The sequence below is a fragment of the Melopsittacus undulatus genome, chromosome 1, assembly GCF_012275295.1.
Source record: "Melopsittacus undulatus isolate bMelUnd1 chromosome 1, bMelUnd1.mat.Z, whole genome shotgun sequence".
Lineage (NCBI taxonomy): Eukaryota > Metazoa > Chordata > Aves > Psittaciformes > Psittaculidae > Melopsittacus > Melopsittacus undulatus.
The window spans coordinates 97326534-97341573 of NC_047527.1; the positions used below are offsets into that span (position 1 = coordinate 97326534).

At 62.4% G+C, this 15040-nt stretch overlaps 1 protein-coding gene across 1 annotated transcript; it reads left to right on the forward strand.

The window, feature by feature from the left end:
• The first annotated feature begins 145 nt into the window (after positions 1–145).
• Positions 146–11820, forward strand: LOC101872337 (zinc finger protein 845-like). Its single transcript, XM_034060404.1, has 6 exons — positions 146–485; positions 1785–1893; positions 2460–2573; positions 3394–6130; positions 9885–11009; positions 11616–11820. The coding sequence occupies exons 1-6, from the start codon at positions 462–464 to the stop codon at positions 11620–11622; spliced, it is 4116 nt and encodes a 1371-aa protein (XP_033916295.1). The 5' UTR covers positions 146–461; the 3' UTR covers positions 11623–11820.
• Positions 11821–15040: the final 3220 nt, after the last annotated feature.

Genomic DNA, 15040 nt, shown 5'->3' on the forward strand with positions numbered 1-15040 from the left:
CTGGCTCCCTGTGGCACAGGCTGAGGCCCCACCGGGCACTTCCCGGTCCCCCAGCGCGCGGTGCCGGGGCCTCTTGGCACGGACTACAAATCCCAGTAGCGCCGCGCGTGCAGCGGCGGGGAAGCTTCGCCGTAAACAGAACGAATCCGGGCCAGAGCCGGGGTCGGCGCCTTCCTCTCCCCTAAAATAACTCGGGGGAGGAGGAGGAGGAGAAGGAGGAGGAGGGATACAGACACAGCGGGGCCTCTCCCTGCACGGCCGAGCTTCCCCTCTCGGCGCTTCCCCGCTCACCGGCTCCTCTCTCTCGCTCTGCCAGGGCCCCGGAGCAGCCATTTGGAGGAAGTCGGGGACGAGCGGAGCCCGCGACCGTGGCGGAAGGCGGAGGGGAAGCCCGGCCGCCGCCCGGCGCCCTCCCCGGCGCTCATGTCCTCTCCCCTCGCCGGGCGGCCCCGAGGGGAGCCATGTCTGCAGGGGGAGCGCCCCAGGTACGTGGGGAAGGGGGGTAACGGGATCCTCGCCATCCCGGTGGAACGGCTGCTGCAGCGCGGCCCCTTGGAGCCGTGGCAGAGTCAGGGTGGCCAGAGAGACCCCGGCTTCTCTTCCATTGGGGGGGGGTTGTTGGGGGTTTTCCCGGCGGTGGGAGCTCTCCCGGTGCTTTTCTCCCCGAGTTCCCGAACAAACCCCCCACAAGAGTTTTATTTTCTTCTAAATTGGCGCTTCTGAAAGTCACGGCAGGCGTCAGAGCGCGGCGGGTGCCGCGTCTCCTGCCATCTGCTCCCCTCGCTCCTGCCAAGCTGCGGAGGAGTTCCGAGGGAGAGGGGAGGAATCCTGGGGGGGATATGGTGAAGATGGGTGGATTGGGTTTAGAGCTTCCCAGGAAGAGCCAATCTGGATCTGTGCAGGGATTCCCTCCCCAGGCACAGACCCCGGCTGGGCTGGCTGATCCCATGAAGGGATCCCGTTGGATGGGGTGGGGTGGGGTTTGCGGATCCAGAGTGCCAGGAGAACACTTCAGGGGTGATCCTGCTGAGTCAGGATTCTCCCCCTCCTCCATTAGCTCTCAAGTTCAGGTTCAAGGGGTGCAAGGGCTTTTGTTGAAAGTGGTGTGATGTGCCTGTCACCTCACTGTGGGGCTGGTGGTGGCTTGTGGGCACTGATCAAGAAGCCCAATCTGAAAGGGAATTCTTGAAGTGGGAAAAGACTTTTAAGACTGGGTTCAACCATTAAACCGGCACTGCCAAGGCCATGTCCCCAAGTGCCACATCTACACATCTTAAATCCCTGCAGGGGTGGTGACTCCACCGCTGCCCTGGGCAGCCTGGGCCAGTGCTTGACAACACTTTTGGTGAAGAAATTTTTCCCAATATCCAATCTAAACGTCCCCTGGTGCAGCTTGAGACTGTTTCCTCTTGTCCTAGTGCTTGGGAGAAGAGCCCAACCCCTACCCCACTACAACCTCCTTTCACTCAGTTGTAGAGAGCGATAAGGTCTCCTCTGAGCCTTCTCTTCTAAACAGCCCCAGTGCCCTCAATGCTCCTCACAAGACTTGTGCTCCAGACCCTTCGCCAGCTTTGTTGCCCTTTTCTGGACTGGCTCGAGCACCTCAATGCCTCTCTTGTCCTGAGGGCCCCAGAACTGAATGCAGGATTTGAGTTGTGGCCTGACCAGTGTCGACCACAGGGCGATGGTCCCTGCCCTCATCCCACCAGCCAAAAACCCCAAAGAAGCAGCCCCAAAGCCACAATGGGGACCTGCTGAAACCCTTCTCCTATCTCCATCACCAGCCTCCCCACTCTCTGAACCTGCTGCCATACCCCCGGCTGAGCGAGGTGCCAAGAGCCGGACACGAGCTGGATGCTGTCAGCACTGAGATCCCGTCTGATCCTTGCACAGGTGACACAGGGTTGTGGGTGCCCTTGGGTGTTCTCCAGTCTATCCTATGGGAACCCCACTTCCAACTGACTGCTCCTCTTGACCGGGGGGGGGGGAGGGGGGGGGATTTAGGAGGGATGTATGTAAACGTGCGCAGATGTGGCACCCCTGGGAAGAATCCACACCCTGAGGCAGCTCCTTCACCCGCTCTGCCCCCACCCCGAGCTGTGCTGCTCAAGATGGAGCCTCTTCTTGGGAGGCCCAGCCTGGAATTAAGTGCATTTTTGCGGTAGCCTTTGAAATCCGATCGGAAAAGCGTTACGCCGGATCTGCAGTTACCCGGTGAGTGCTGTCTTCCAAGGAATGGCGCTCCTTCCCGCCTTCTGCCTTGCCAGGAGGAGGGAGCCAGGTGCTGGTATTTCCTTTTATCTTTTAATTACACTCCAGGCAGCAGAAGCTCAAAATAGATGAAAGCGATGCCCCCCGGCCTCGTTAATTTTAGCTTCTTCATGACCATGTCTGTGCCCAGTGCGCACGTTCCGCAGTTGTGCCGGTTCCCGGTGACCGGCTCTTATCCCTCCAAACAGGCTACAGGTTCTTCAAGCCCGGGGGGTTGTTCGGCATCAAGCAGTCGGAGGAGCCGTACGCCGAAGGGCAGCAGATGCAGGAGGACAGCAAGATCCTCGTGAGCCCCTGCGCGAGTGAGTGCACCCTGCGACCCGGTGCTGGCTGTGGCACCACAGGGAAACAGCCCTGGGTGGGTGGGGGAATGTCCTCTTCAGGGCTAGTTTGCAACATCTTTGGGCCATTCTGGCCAGTTTGCAGCCCTTCGGGGCCAGTATGCAGCCATTTTTTACCAATTTGGGGCCATTTTGGCGGCCAGTATCTGGCTCTTTGGGGCTGGTGTGCAGTCATTTTAGGACAGCTTTCAGCCATTTAGGGCAGTTTGCAACCATTTTGGGGCAGTCTCTGGCCATTTGAAGGCAGTTTGTCAGCATCTTGGGGCAGTTTGTGGCCATTTGGGGCCAGTTTGCTGGCATTTTGGGGCAGTTTGCAGCCCTGTGGGGCCAGTATGCAGCCAGTTTGCAGCCATTTTCGGCCAGTTTGCAGCCATTTTGGGCCAGTTTGCAGCCATTTTTTACCAGTTTGTGGCCACTTGGGGCCAGTATGTAGCCATTTTTGACCAGTTTGCAAATAGCTTGGGCCAGGACGTGGCCATTCCAGGCCATTTATGGCCTTTTGAGGCCAGTTTGCAGCTCTCTGAGGCCACTTACCATCAAGTCCTTGCTGTGCTACTGCTGCCAGCACCGCTATAGGCAAGGTAGGGGTGGAGCAGGCTCTGGGAATGGCTGTGATCCTTCAGAGTGGTACAACTCACAGTGGTTCAGGTTGTGCTCAGGTTCAGTGCTGTGAGGAGCCAGGATCCACACTTGATGATCCTTGTGGGTCCCAGCGCGAGATGTTCTGTGATCCCACAAAAGCCTGAAATTAACATCCCAAATCTCTTTGCAACCCATCCAGTTGAGCCTGGCCGAGTGAACAAAGTCGAGCAGCCTGAGGAGAAGCCTGGGGTAGCTGCCGGGGCCCTGGAGCTGTACCCAGCCACCACCAGCAGCTCCAGCCGCTGGTTCCACGCTGGGCAGCGCGCTCCAGAGCGTGCCGGCACAGAGCGAGATGGCACCGCCAGCCTCAGCCCGCTCTCCACCCGGGTGGCCTGCTGGGTGCCGCAGCTCGGTGCCGGCCCCTTCCGCTGTGCCCAGTGCGGGAAAGGGTTCCGCCAGAAGCAAAGCCTCATCACGCACGAGAGGATACACACCGGGGAGAAGCCTTACCGGTGCGGGGACTGCGGGAAGAGCTTCAGCCAGCGCCCCAACCTCCTGACCCACCGCCGTGTGCACACTGGGGAGCGCCCCTTCCCCTGCACGCAGTGCGGCAAGAGCTTCAGCCAGAAGGCCAACCTCCTGGCACACCAGCGCATCCACGCCGCTGGGGACAAGGCACTAGCTGGGGGCGAGCAGGAGGATGGTGGTTCCGGCAAGCCGAAGCTGCGATCCCAAGGGAGGAGTTACCAGGAGGACACCCCCTTCGTCTGCCCCGAGTGTGGGAAGAGCTTTCGACAGAAGCCCAACCTCATCACCCACCGACGCATCCACACTGGCGAGAGGCCCTTCACCTGCTTCCTCTGCGGCAGGAGCTTCAACCAGAAGACCAACCTGGTGACCCACTACCGCGTCCACACCGGAGAGCGCCCCTTTGCCTGCACCCAGTGCGGCAAGCGCTTCACCCAGAAAACCAACCTGGTGACGCACCAGAGCACGCACACGGACCTCCGCCCCTTCCCCTGCGGGCAGTGCCAGAAGTGCTTCAAGGACAAGGTCTCCCTCAAAGCCCACCAGAAGACACACGCCCCACGCCAGCGGCGCTGCCCAGGCCGCAGTCCCGCTGCTGGGCTGCCCTATGGGGCTGCACCCACCCTGCTGCAGCCTGGGGGGCCCGAGCAAGAGCCCCCCTTTAGCTCTGTGCCGCCACTGCCCATTCAGAAAATCCCTGAGGGCCAGGAGCTGTACTCCTGCACAGAGAAGAGCTTTCCCCCAAAGGAGCCGCTCCTGCCACCGCAGCATGCTGCCCTAGGTGAGCAGACCTTCCCCTGTGTCCAGTGCGGGGAGGGCTTCTGCCAGAAGGTGGCTCTCCTCAGGCCACAACACGGTCCCACCACTGAGGCTCCTGGTGCTGGCACAGCAGCCTTCACCCATGGCCCACACCTCCTGGGGCCGCTGGGCGTGCAGCCAGTTCTTGGTGAGGCGAACGCCGCGGCCCCCACGGCCCCTGGGACAGAGAAGCCCTTCATCTGTAACCAGTGTGGCAACAGCTTCGGCCTCTGGCTGTCCCTCGTGGCCCACCAGAAGAGCCACACCGGGCAGAAGTGCTACCCGTGCCCTGAGCATGAGAAGAGCTCTGGCGATGAGCTCTCCCCCAAAGCACTCCAGGACAAGCAGGTAGAGGGGAGGGCCTGGCTGTGCCCTGAGTGCGGCAGAAGCTTCCCCCAGTATGATCGGTTGGTGAAGCACCGGCAGAACCACCGTGGCAGAGGGCCCTACCGCTGCGATGTCTGCGGTAAGAGGTTCAGCCTCAAGACCAACCTGGTGACCCACCAGCGCATCCACACCGGTGAGCGCCCTTTCACCTGCGGCGTCTGCGGCCGCCGCTTCAACCAGAAAGGCAACTTGGTGACCCACTACCGTACCCACACCGGGGAGCGCCCCTTCGCCTGCACCCAGTGCGGCAAGCGCTTCGCCCAGAAGCCCAACCTCATCGCCCACCAGAAGACCCACACGGGCAGGCAGCCCTTCACCTGCCTCGAGTGTCCCAAGCGCTTCAAAAGCAAGCTGTCCCTGCGGGTGCACCAGCGGGTGCACGTGGCCGAGCGGCCCCAGGGCGAGCCAGGTCAGCCCCCTGCACCGCAGAGCCACGCCAGCAGCCCCTACCCCTGCTCACTGTGTGGGGAGAGCTTTGAGGAGCACGGGGAGCTGCAGCTGCACCGGCAGGGCCACGCCGGGGAACGGCCCCACGCTTGTGCTGAGTGCGGGAAGCGCTTCCGCCAGAAGGTGAACTTGGCTGTTCACCAGAGGACCCACACCGGGGAGAGACCGTTCCGCTGCACCGAGTGTGGCAAGGGCTTCAGCCAGAAGGCTCACCTGCTCCGGCACCGCAGGACGCATGCTGGTGCCATCCCACCTTCCTGCTGCGAAGGCACTTGCCCGGCACACCAAGACGAGCCAGATGGCAGTGGCACTCCCCTGGGAAAAGGCTCGGAGACCCCCAGCCTGCTGCTGCCCCCCTGCTCCCGTGGAACCGCTCATGGATCGCTGCCTCGGGATGAGCTCCGGCCGGGAGCGCAGCCCCCCAACAGACCCGAGAGCCCCTCGGGCGCAGCCGACATCCTCCTGCAGCTGATGCAGGAAGAGCAGCAGCACCTCGTGCCTGCCTCCCACCCCTCGCAGGAGGGACCTCCAGGGCCCTGTAAGTGCACCGAGAGCGGGGAAGGCTTGAGCCCAAAGCCGCCGAGCCTGCTGCCTCAGTGCTGCTGCGCCGACTGCCTCAGCCAGCGGCAGCTGCTCCTCAAGCCGCAGCCCGAGTGCCGAGCGGAGCTCTGGTGCAAGTACGGTGGCTGTGCCAGGAGCTTTGAGGAGAAACGAGTCCTGAGAGTGCCTGAGAGAGCGCATGGCGAAGAGAAGCCCTCGCCGTGCCCCAGCTGCTTGTAACACTGGTGCGGGCTGCCTAGACCCGCCTCTGGCGAGAGCCTGCACCACCTTGCTCCTGCACTAAGACACCGAAGCTGAAGAGGCGGCAGCTCGCACTCGCCAAATGAGGACAGTGCCAAGGGAGAGCCCCTGACTGGGACTTGTGGTGTCTGCCAGGACACAGGTGATGGCGGCTCGGGAGGCTCCACAGCCCCAGTGCAGGACTCGGAAGCAGGACTTGGATGTGCCACAGGAGCTTCTGTCTTTTGAACGTACCAAATCTTTAGAGGGGACGGAGCTGAGGAGCAGAGACCGACCCTGGATCTGCGGCACCAGCTCCTGCTGTGGCTGCACAGACCATTCTGAATGGGAGGAGCTCAGGATCTGGGATCCATCGGCTTAAAAATACACTTATGCCAGGCAGTGGCACATCTGCCTGCTTCTGCCTCCAGCTCAGCTGGGTGATGCATGGACCCAGAGACGCTGTGGGGCAGGTAGGGCCCTCCGTGGGTCAAGAGCTTCTCCTAGAACCCCTTGTCCTTCTCTTCTAGAGTGGATGTCACTCCACATGGATGCATTTGGGATGGAGAGCTGCGAGCCACTGGCCTGGCCAGAGCAGGACTAGGACTGAACCGGGACTTCCTGTTGATAGGCAGCACAGTCCAGCCTGGGGTTACCCCAGGGGTGGCAGGAGGAGCCAGGAAAATGGGAAACAGCTGGGAAAATGGCTTGGAAGCATCTCAGCTCACTTCTGCTTCCAAAAGGGACCTGGAGAAGCTTCTCCTCTGAGGTCGGAGGGGCACGGGGGAAGATGGGGGGTGGGAAAGGGAGGGTGGTGGGTGCTTATGCTTCTCTGCTTGCTCTGTGGGTAATCATTCTGCCTCGCGCCTCTTTCTGGTACTCACTTCACTCCTGAACAGGTAACACGGACACGCCAGTGGAGCTGCAGCAGCTGTGGTCTTGCTGGAGCTGTTGTAGTGGCACTGGTGGCAGTGTCTGCCTCTTTCCCTGCTAGCAGCTGGGGGGCTGCAGGAGGTACAGGTTTCCTCACCGGGGCTCATTGGGCATCTCCGCTTCCCCCTCAGTGTGGCAGAGCCATGGAGCTGCATGGCTGGGGCAGAAATAGGAACCGAATGCTCAAAAGGTGTCCTTATCCAAAAGGGGAAAAGAACTTTGCCTGCTGCCGGAGGGAAACTGGTGTCTCCCTGTGCGTGGCTCCAGCTGCTGGGCAAAGACCTTCCTTGGAAACACGGGGGGTGGTGTTACCAGTGCCCAGCTCGGTGCAGCGCCGCGCACGTCTTTGGGGTGCATCCAAAGGGATGCAGCGTGCAGCTTTGCCACCCACCAGGGCCAAGGGAACACCAGACACAGGTCACGACCAGAGCCTCGCCACCCCCTTCCCTCTCGCTCCGCTCCAGCTGTGTTTCAGGTCCTTGCAATTCTATTTTTTTGAGGTTATTTAAAATAAAAGCTTTCTCACAGCAGGCTCCTGCCTCCTCTGTCCTGGGAAGCACTGGGGTTGCTCTGCCCTGAGCTGGAGTGCAGCCTGCACTCCATCATCGGCTGGCCCCAGTTCTTCGACCCCACGGCTGATTGCTCCTCTCATCTTGCAGCAGTTTAGTTTATGGCTGCTGGCTGAGCTACTTGCCAAAGCATTCTGGACATCAGCATCCCGATCCTAACAGCAACCAGATCCTAACAGGGAAAATGTATGGGGCTGCTGGCAAATCGGGTGCTTTGTGGCTTGGTTTGGGGTCTGGGGACCCTTATCAGTAACATCCTGGCTGCTCCAGGGTCCTTCCTTTGCCAGAATCACCTCGTGGCCGAGGCCCAGGAGCAGCACTGGAGCTGGTATTCCCTCCTGCTGCTGTGGGCTCCAGGTGAAGTCCACTGGGGCCACCAGGGCTTTGGGGCTCAGCAGGGGCAGGAGGGCTCTGGTTTAGCATCACTTTGGGCTTCATTAGCGGTAGTGCTCACTGATGACCCGGCCAGGGAGGGAGGTATCCTTTGTTAGAGACTCACCAACCCTGGCATGTGCTCCCCATGCTCTGGGAGGGCCATGGCATGGAGGTGACCTTCCACCATCCCCCTGCCACTGCTCAGGGAACAACATCTCCTCTCCTGTCTCCAGCGACACCACCTCCACTGGATCAGGGATGACACCAGCTCAGTGGCTCCACAGCCACCTCTCAGCTGGCTCCAGTGCTCATGGCCTCAGCCCCCTAGGGAACAGTTCTCGCCTTCTGGGCAGCCCCACTAGCTCCTGGCACTGGCAGGCACAAACAGCTGGTGTTTTGGCACCACCAGGCCCCAGCGCAGCAGGTCCAAACAACAGCGATAACAATCTCTGCCGATGGGTGTCCCGGCTGAGTGCGCTGCTGAGCCCTGGCACGCTGCAGCTTGCAGAGAGCTGCTGCACCAGGCCCAACACCTCCACCGTGCCCCATGGCTGCCAAACCACTGCTTGACAGCCCAGTCTGGAGCTGCCTGTAGTGCCATGAGCTCCACTCTGTGCCATAGCACCCGCTGCTGTCACCACCAGTGACAGTGTGACAGTGGCATGGCTGGCTTTGTGTCACATCTGCTCTGCACCACCAGATCACCCCCAGTGTTCCCAGGGTCACTGGTGCTCTCACTCCATGGTGCTCTCATTCATTGCTGGGGATGTGTTGGGCTCCCTGGTTCCACTGGCACAGCCTGTCCTGGTCTGGGAGAAGCCACTGCTGCCCTGCAGACCGCAGTGCCTCGGCACTGCCAGCACATCCTGGTGCTGAATCCAGCCGCAATGGCCACGCCATGTGCCACATGAAGGTCCCTGCTGGTGGTGGCACCCAGGACCCAGCCAGCACAAGGGGCTTCCCTCAGTGCACACAGCCCCGAAACAGCTCAGAGCCGTGTGCTTGGCACCCCGTGTGCCACCGGCCCGGCTGGAGACACCTGGGTCCCACCCCGGGGTGGGCTGGAGGAGGTGACAGGGGCAGGACCTGGGGGCTTCTTGCCGCTGTCCTGGGGCACAGCCACCCCCATTGCTGATGGCTGCGCTGAGGACCCTCCGGCTCGGGCCCGGCCCTCCCAGTCCCACCAGACTTGCTCGGGCTGCAGGGCTGGTTCCTCTGGTTTTGGGGTGATCTGGGACAATTCCAGGGCTCGGGGGTGTGTGTGGGGGGAAGAACACATACACGTTGCTATGGGGCAGGAGCAATGCGTGGTGTGGGGGTGTCCCCTCGCAGAGTCGGGGTCGTGCCGGTCCCCGCAGGGGGGGTGCGATGCTGCCGGTCCTAGCTCCACCGCTCCCCCGCCGCCCCCGGGCGGAGCCGCCGCAAGGCCGGGGTGACGGGCGCGGGCGGGCGCCGGTGCGTCAGCCGGGCGGGAGGGGCCGGGCGGGGCCGGCGGGACGCGGTACGGCAGCGGCTCCGGCAGGTCAGCGCCAGGGGGACACGCTGCGGGCGGGGGGGGGGCCGGGGGAGACCGGGGAGCCCCGGGGAGGGGAGGGAGGAGCGGGCCCGGGGACAGCCTCTGCGTCTCGGACGGGCCCGGCCCCGCTGCGGCCCCGGTCCGGCCCCACCGGCGCAGGAACCACCGCGGACACACGCGGGACCCGCCAGGTCAGGATGCGCCGGGGGAGACCAGGGCCGGGGCTGGGATCGGGACCGGGACCGACCGCCGGGGCGGGCCCACCGCAGGTAAGGGCAGCTCAGGCGGGTTCGGCTGCGCTCGGCTCTGCTCGGGCGGGTTCGGCTCTGCTCGGCCCGGCTCGCGCGGGTTCGGTTGACTTCGGCCCGGCCCGGCCCGGCCCGGCAGGCGCACTGCGGCGGCTCCTGGTCGGTTCACGGCCCCGGTCTCCCCGCTGCCGGGTTTGAAGCGCCCGCCCCCTCCAGCCGGGCCCGGCCCATCCAGGCAAAGCCCTCCGGCTCCCGGAGAGCTGCCTCAGCCTGCCGCAGGGCCCGGCCCACGCCGCGGTCCCGCTCCAGCCGGGGCCGGGTCCTGTCACCTTCCTCCGTGGGGCTCCTCACACCGGGCTGCCACAGCCCCGCACTGGGGCACCAGGGCCAGCGGCCGGAGCTGCAGCCCTCCCTGTCTGCGCTCCCCAGGGCAGCGGGTGCCCATGACGGATCTGGCGTCGCCGGCGGGTGAGAAGCCCTTCGCCTTCCCGGGGGGCGAGGAGGGCCTGGGCGACGAGAAGGCCCTGGTGATCCACAGCCAGGCGGAGGAGGAGGTGGAGAAGGAGTTCAAGTGCATCCTCTGCGGGGAATGCTTCGGCCAGCAGCCCAGCCTCGCCCGGCACCAGAAGCACCACGCCGGGGAGCGCGCCTTCATCTGCGCCGAGTGCGGCAAAGCCTTCAGCCTCAAGCACAACCTCATCATCCACCAGCGCATCCACACCGGGGAGCGTCCCTACCAGTGCGACGTGTGCCAGAAGAGCTTCAGCCTCAAGCAGAACCTGCTCACCCACCAGCGCATCCACAGCGGCGAGAAGCCCTTCTCCTGCCAGCGCTGCGGGAAGCGCTTCCGCGAGCAGCGCTTCCTCCTCAACCACCAGCGCACCCACGCCGAGGACCAGCCTGGCACCGCTGCCGCCGAGGTCCAGCCTGGCGGCAGCCGCTCACCACAGCTGCATGAAGCAGCCACTGGTGGCCCCTTCGCCTGTGCCCGCTGTGGGAAGGGCTTCAGCTGCAGGAGCAGCCTGGCCACGCACCAGCGCAGCCACGGCACAGAGCGGCCCTTCTCCTGCCCCGACTGCGGCAAGGCCTTCAGCCAAAAGGGCTCCCTGAGGATCCACCGGCGCACCCACACTGCTGGGACACCCTTCTCCTGCACCCAGTGCGGCCAGAGCTTCGCCCAGGAGGTTGACCTCACTGCGCACCAGTGTGCCCATAGGGCTGAGGCTGCCCTCACGTGAGCCCCCTCCCTCCCGGCGTGTCCCCCTGCAGCCAGTTCCCCTCCTGAGGCCTGTGGGAGCACCAGCGCTCCACTCACACTCCCTTCTGCAGCAGGGGATTCTGTCCCAGTGGGAATTGGGGGTCACTGGATGCTCCCTAGGGTTTGGGGGCATGTGATGGTCCTGTCAGCATAGGAGCTGCTGGTATGCCTGCTTGGGGCTGCACATGCAGCCCTGCCTGGTGTGACAGGGTGCCAGCAGCTGCAGGCTGGCCGTGGAACCACCTGGCCATGCTCCTTGCCTGCTTCCCACCCCTTGTCCTTCTGCTGAGGTTCCCCTGCTGACAGGCACAAGGCCGGTGCTATCAGCACCCGGAGCCTCAGCCCTCCTGTCCTTGAGCAGTCCACGTGGTTCACGAGGAGCCCTTCCTCAGTTCCCCATTGCCACAGCTGAACTCCCCCCAGCCATGGAGGAGGAGGAGGAGGGAGGTTTCCATATGGCATCCCCAGCATCCCCCTGCCCTGCCCTGCCTGGTGTGGCTGGTGGTGACCCCGCTCGCCCCCCGCAGCACCGGCGTGCCCAGTGCTGGCGCGGGGTAACCTCTGCTGTGCTTGCTCGCCCAGGGAATGACGGCGGCGAGTGCCAGCGCGGAGCCGGATCTCAGCAGCCGCCGGCCGCATCCCCGTGCCATGCTACGCCAGGAAGGAGCTGCAGCACGGCGCTGCCGTGGGTGTGAGGAGGAGGAGGAAGAGGAGGCTCGTCCCGGCTGCGCCGAGAGCCCCCAGCGTGGCAGAAAGCACGCGAAATAAAAATGAAATCAAACACAAAGCCCGAGGGTGGAGGCTGCTTCCCCACTGGCAGCAGCGCAGCACGGAGGAGGGGCTGCGCCGAGGCAGGGCCCCCGGCCCCAGCAGCGCTGAGGCCCCGGTGTGGTGCTGGTGGTGAGGAGCTGAAGGATGACCTGGAAGCACCCGGGAGCACCAGGTGTGGGGCTGGGCCAGTGGGAGAACCGCGGGCATGTGGATGGTGGGAAGGCTCCGCTCTGGAGATGTGCCGACACCAAACAGCATGGGAGTTTGGTTGGGAGCCTGGCTGGGAGATGGGAAAACTGCACTTTGCTGCTGTGCTGGGCACAGGCGGCTGCAGGTGGGGATTGGTGCATGGCGCAGCTCCAGCTCCCGGTGACAGCAGTGTCCCAGTCCTGCCAGCGATGCCATCCCCAGCGGGATGCTCTGTGTGGGTAACAACCAGCCAGAGCAGAACTGCCTCTTCCAAACCCAAGGATGTTTCCCCCAGATGTGTCACCCTCCACAGGGACATCTCGGCGCCGGCCGGGCTCAGCTGCGGTGGCTGTGGGTTGCCGGCCGGCGCCGCGCTGCCCACGAGCTTCCCCTCATCTGCAGCACCTCCACCACGAAGCGAAGCCCCGTGCAGTGCCTGCACAGCCCCCCCCCCCCCCGCACTGCCCCGTCCCCCTCCTGATCCCTGTGCTGCTCCTGCCAGTACTTTGATGTGTATCATGACATGAATTAAAGCCTGGAACCCCCGTCTCCATCTCACTGGGAGCCCAGTGGGTCCCCATGCCCTGGTCAGTCTGTCCCTGGGGTGGGCATGAGGAGGAAACCCCTTGATGTGGGCACCAGTGTGCCCAGGTCTGCACCACTGTGCATGGCACTGGTTCCATGGAGCTCTGTCCTTTGTGGCACAGCTCTGGGGGAGTTCTCTCTCTTGGGTGAGAGTTTGTGCTGCGTGCGGCTGCAGCGGGGTTTGCTCCCCTGTGTCCCCAATGTCCCAATGTCCCAGGTCATGATGTCTCTGACACCCATGATATCCCAGTGTACTGTGTCCCAGTGGCTTCAGGTTCCTAATGCCCTGATATTCCCAACACACAGTGTCCCCATGTCCCCATTGCCCCAGCGCTGCTGCTCCCTGTGCTGACACTGAGTGTTGTGGCTGTGCTCCGGGAAGTTGGTAGCCAGCACTGGGGCTGTTTGGTACCAGAGTCAAGCAGGGATGGGGCCAGCATGTCTTGGCACCTTGGAGCAGCTGGACACAGCCTCATCCCAGCAACCGGTGGAGGGCGGGGGGACATGGAGAAGTGGTATATGAGCTGTGGATGGGAATGGGGGGACATCCCCAGTGGCAGAACTCAAACACCTGAGACCAGGGGAGGTTTCGGGAAAAACACCAGTGTCACAGGACAAACATCTCCCCTGGCAGCGGGGTGGTGTGGGTAAGGTTTCCTTCCCCCCGCTTCGATTCCAGTAACAGGGCGAAGCTCAGCCTCTTCCCCATTCCGGTGCGGTTCGGTGCTTTTGATGCAGCTGGCTGAGGCAGCCCCATCCTGACAGGCTCCTGCTACTGGCAGTTGGAAGTCCCCGGAGGTAGGGAAAGCCCAGAACATGTCAGAGCCAGCAAATGGAGCTGGGTATCCAGGTGCACCAGTGCTGCTGGAGGGGAAACGGGTCCCCTGGGGAGACATCAGACTGGCAGAGCTGTGCTGAACTAACACAGCCCCAGGGGGCTGCAGGGCTCCCACAGCAGCACCACTCATCCCAGGGGTGTTTCAGACCCCCTTCCCATGGGGAACTTGGGCCCGGCATACCCATGGGAGCACTATCACGGGCTGCTGGTTCCAGCTGTCCTGCTTTGTGCAGGCCAAAATGGCTCCCGAAGTAAAGGTGGGGGCCTGGGAGCAGCACCTCACCCCTGCAGGCTCCAGGGCATGGTGCTGAGCATCCCTCAGGGCAGCATCCCAGAGGAGCCCCTCCACTGGGATAAGGCTCAGAGGACAGTGCAGCTGTGGTGGATTCAGCCCGGGAGCTGATGCAGCTGGAAGGCATGCTAGGGCACATGAAAACCAACAAGGTGCTTGGTAACAGCCAGCATGGCTTCACTAAGGGGAAATCCTGCCTGACCAATCTGGTGGCCTTCTATGATGGGGCTATGGAGCTGATGGACAGGGGTAGAGCAGTTGACGTCATCTACCTGGACTTGTGCAAAGCGTTCGACACTGTCCCACATGACATCCTTGTCTCTAAATTGGAGAGACATCAGTTTGATGGATGGACGACTTGGTGGATAAAGAACTGGCTGGATGGTCGCACTCAAAGAGTTGTGGTCAATGGTTCAATGTCCGGCTGGAGATCAGTAACAAGTGGTGTCCCTCAGGGATCAGTGTTGGGACCGGTCTTGTTTAATGTCTTTGTTGCTGACATGGACAGTGGGATTGAGTGTGCCCTCAGCAAGTTTGCCGATGACACCAAGCTGTGTGGTTCGGTTGATACGCTGGAGGAAAGGAATGCCATCCAGAGGGACCTTGACACACTTGTGAGGTGGGCTGATGCCAGCCTCATGAAGTTTAACCATGACAAGTGCAAGGTCCTACACCTGGGTCAGAGCAATCCCAGGCACAGCTACAGGCTGAGCAGAGAAGAGATTCAGAGCAGCCCTGTGGAGAAGGACTTGGGGGTGTTGGTCGATGAGAAAATGAACATGAGCCGGCTTCAGTGTGCACTCACAGCCCAGAAAGCCAACCGTATTCTGGGCTGCATCAAAAAGAGTGTGACCAGCAGGTCAAAGGAGGTGATCCTGCCCCTCTACTCTGCTCTCAGGAGACCTCACTTGGAGTATTGTGTGCAGTTCTGGTGTCCTCAATATAAAAAGGACATGGAACTGTTGGAACAAGCTCAGAGGAGGCCACGAGGATGATCAGGGGACTGGAGCACCTCCCATATGAAGACAGGCTGAGAAAGTTGGGTCTGTTCATCCTGGAGAAGAGAAGGCTGCGTGGAGACCTCATAGCAGCCTTCCAGTATCTGAAGGGGGCCTGCAGGGATGCTGGGGAGGGACTGTTCATTAGGGACTGTAGTGACAAGCCAAGGGGTAATGGGTTCAAACTTAAACAGGGGAGGTTTAGATTGGATATAAGGAAGAAATTCTTTACTGTTAGGGTGGTGAGGTACTGGAATGGGTTGCCCAGGGAGGTTGTGAATGCTCCATTGGCAGTGTTCAAGACCAGGTTGGATGAATCCTTGGGTGATATGGT

What these genes read in the sequence shown, in the direction of transcription:
- LOC101872337 (XM_034060404.1), top strand. Translation starts at nt 462, where the DNA reads ATGTCTGCAGGGGGAGCGCCCCAG. An exon ending in CTGCAGGGGGAGCGCCCCAG is followed by an intron (nt 486 to 1,784) that starts GTACGTGGGGAA and finishes CTCCATCACCAG; the next exon opens with CCTCCCCACTCTCTGAACCT. An exon ending in CCCGTCTGATCCTTGCACAG is followed by an intron (nt 1,894 to 2,459) that starts GTGACACAGGGT and finishes CCCTCCAAACAG; the next exon opens with GCTACAGGTTCTTCAAGCCC.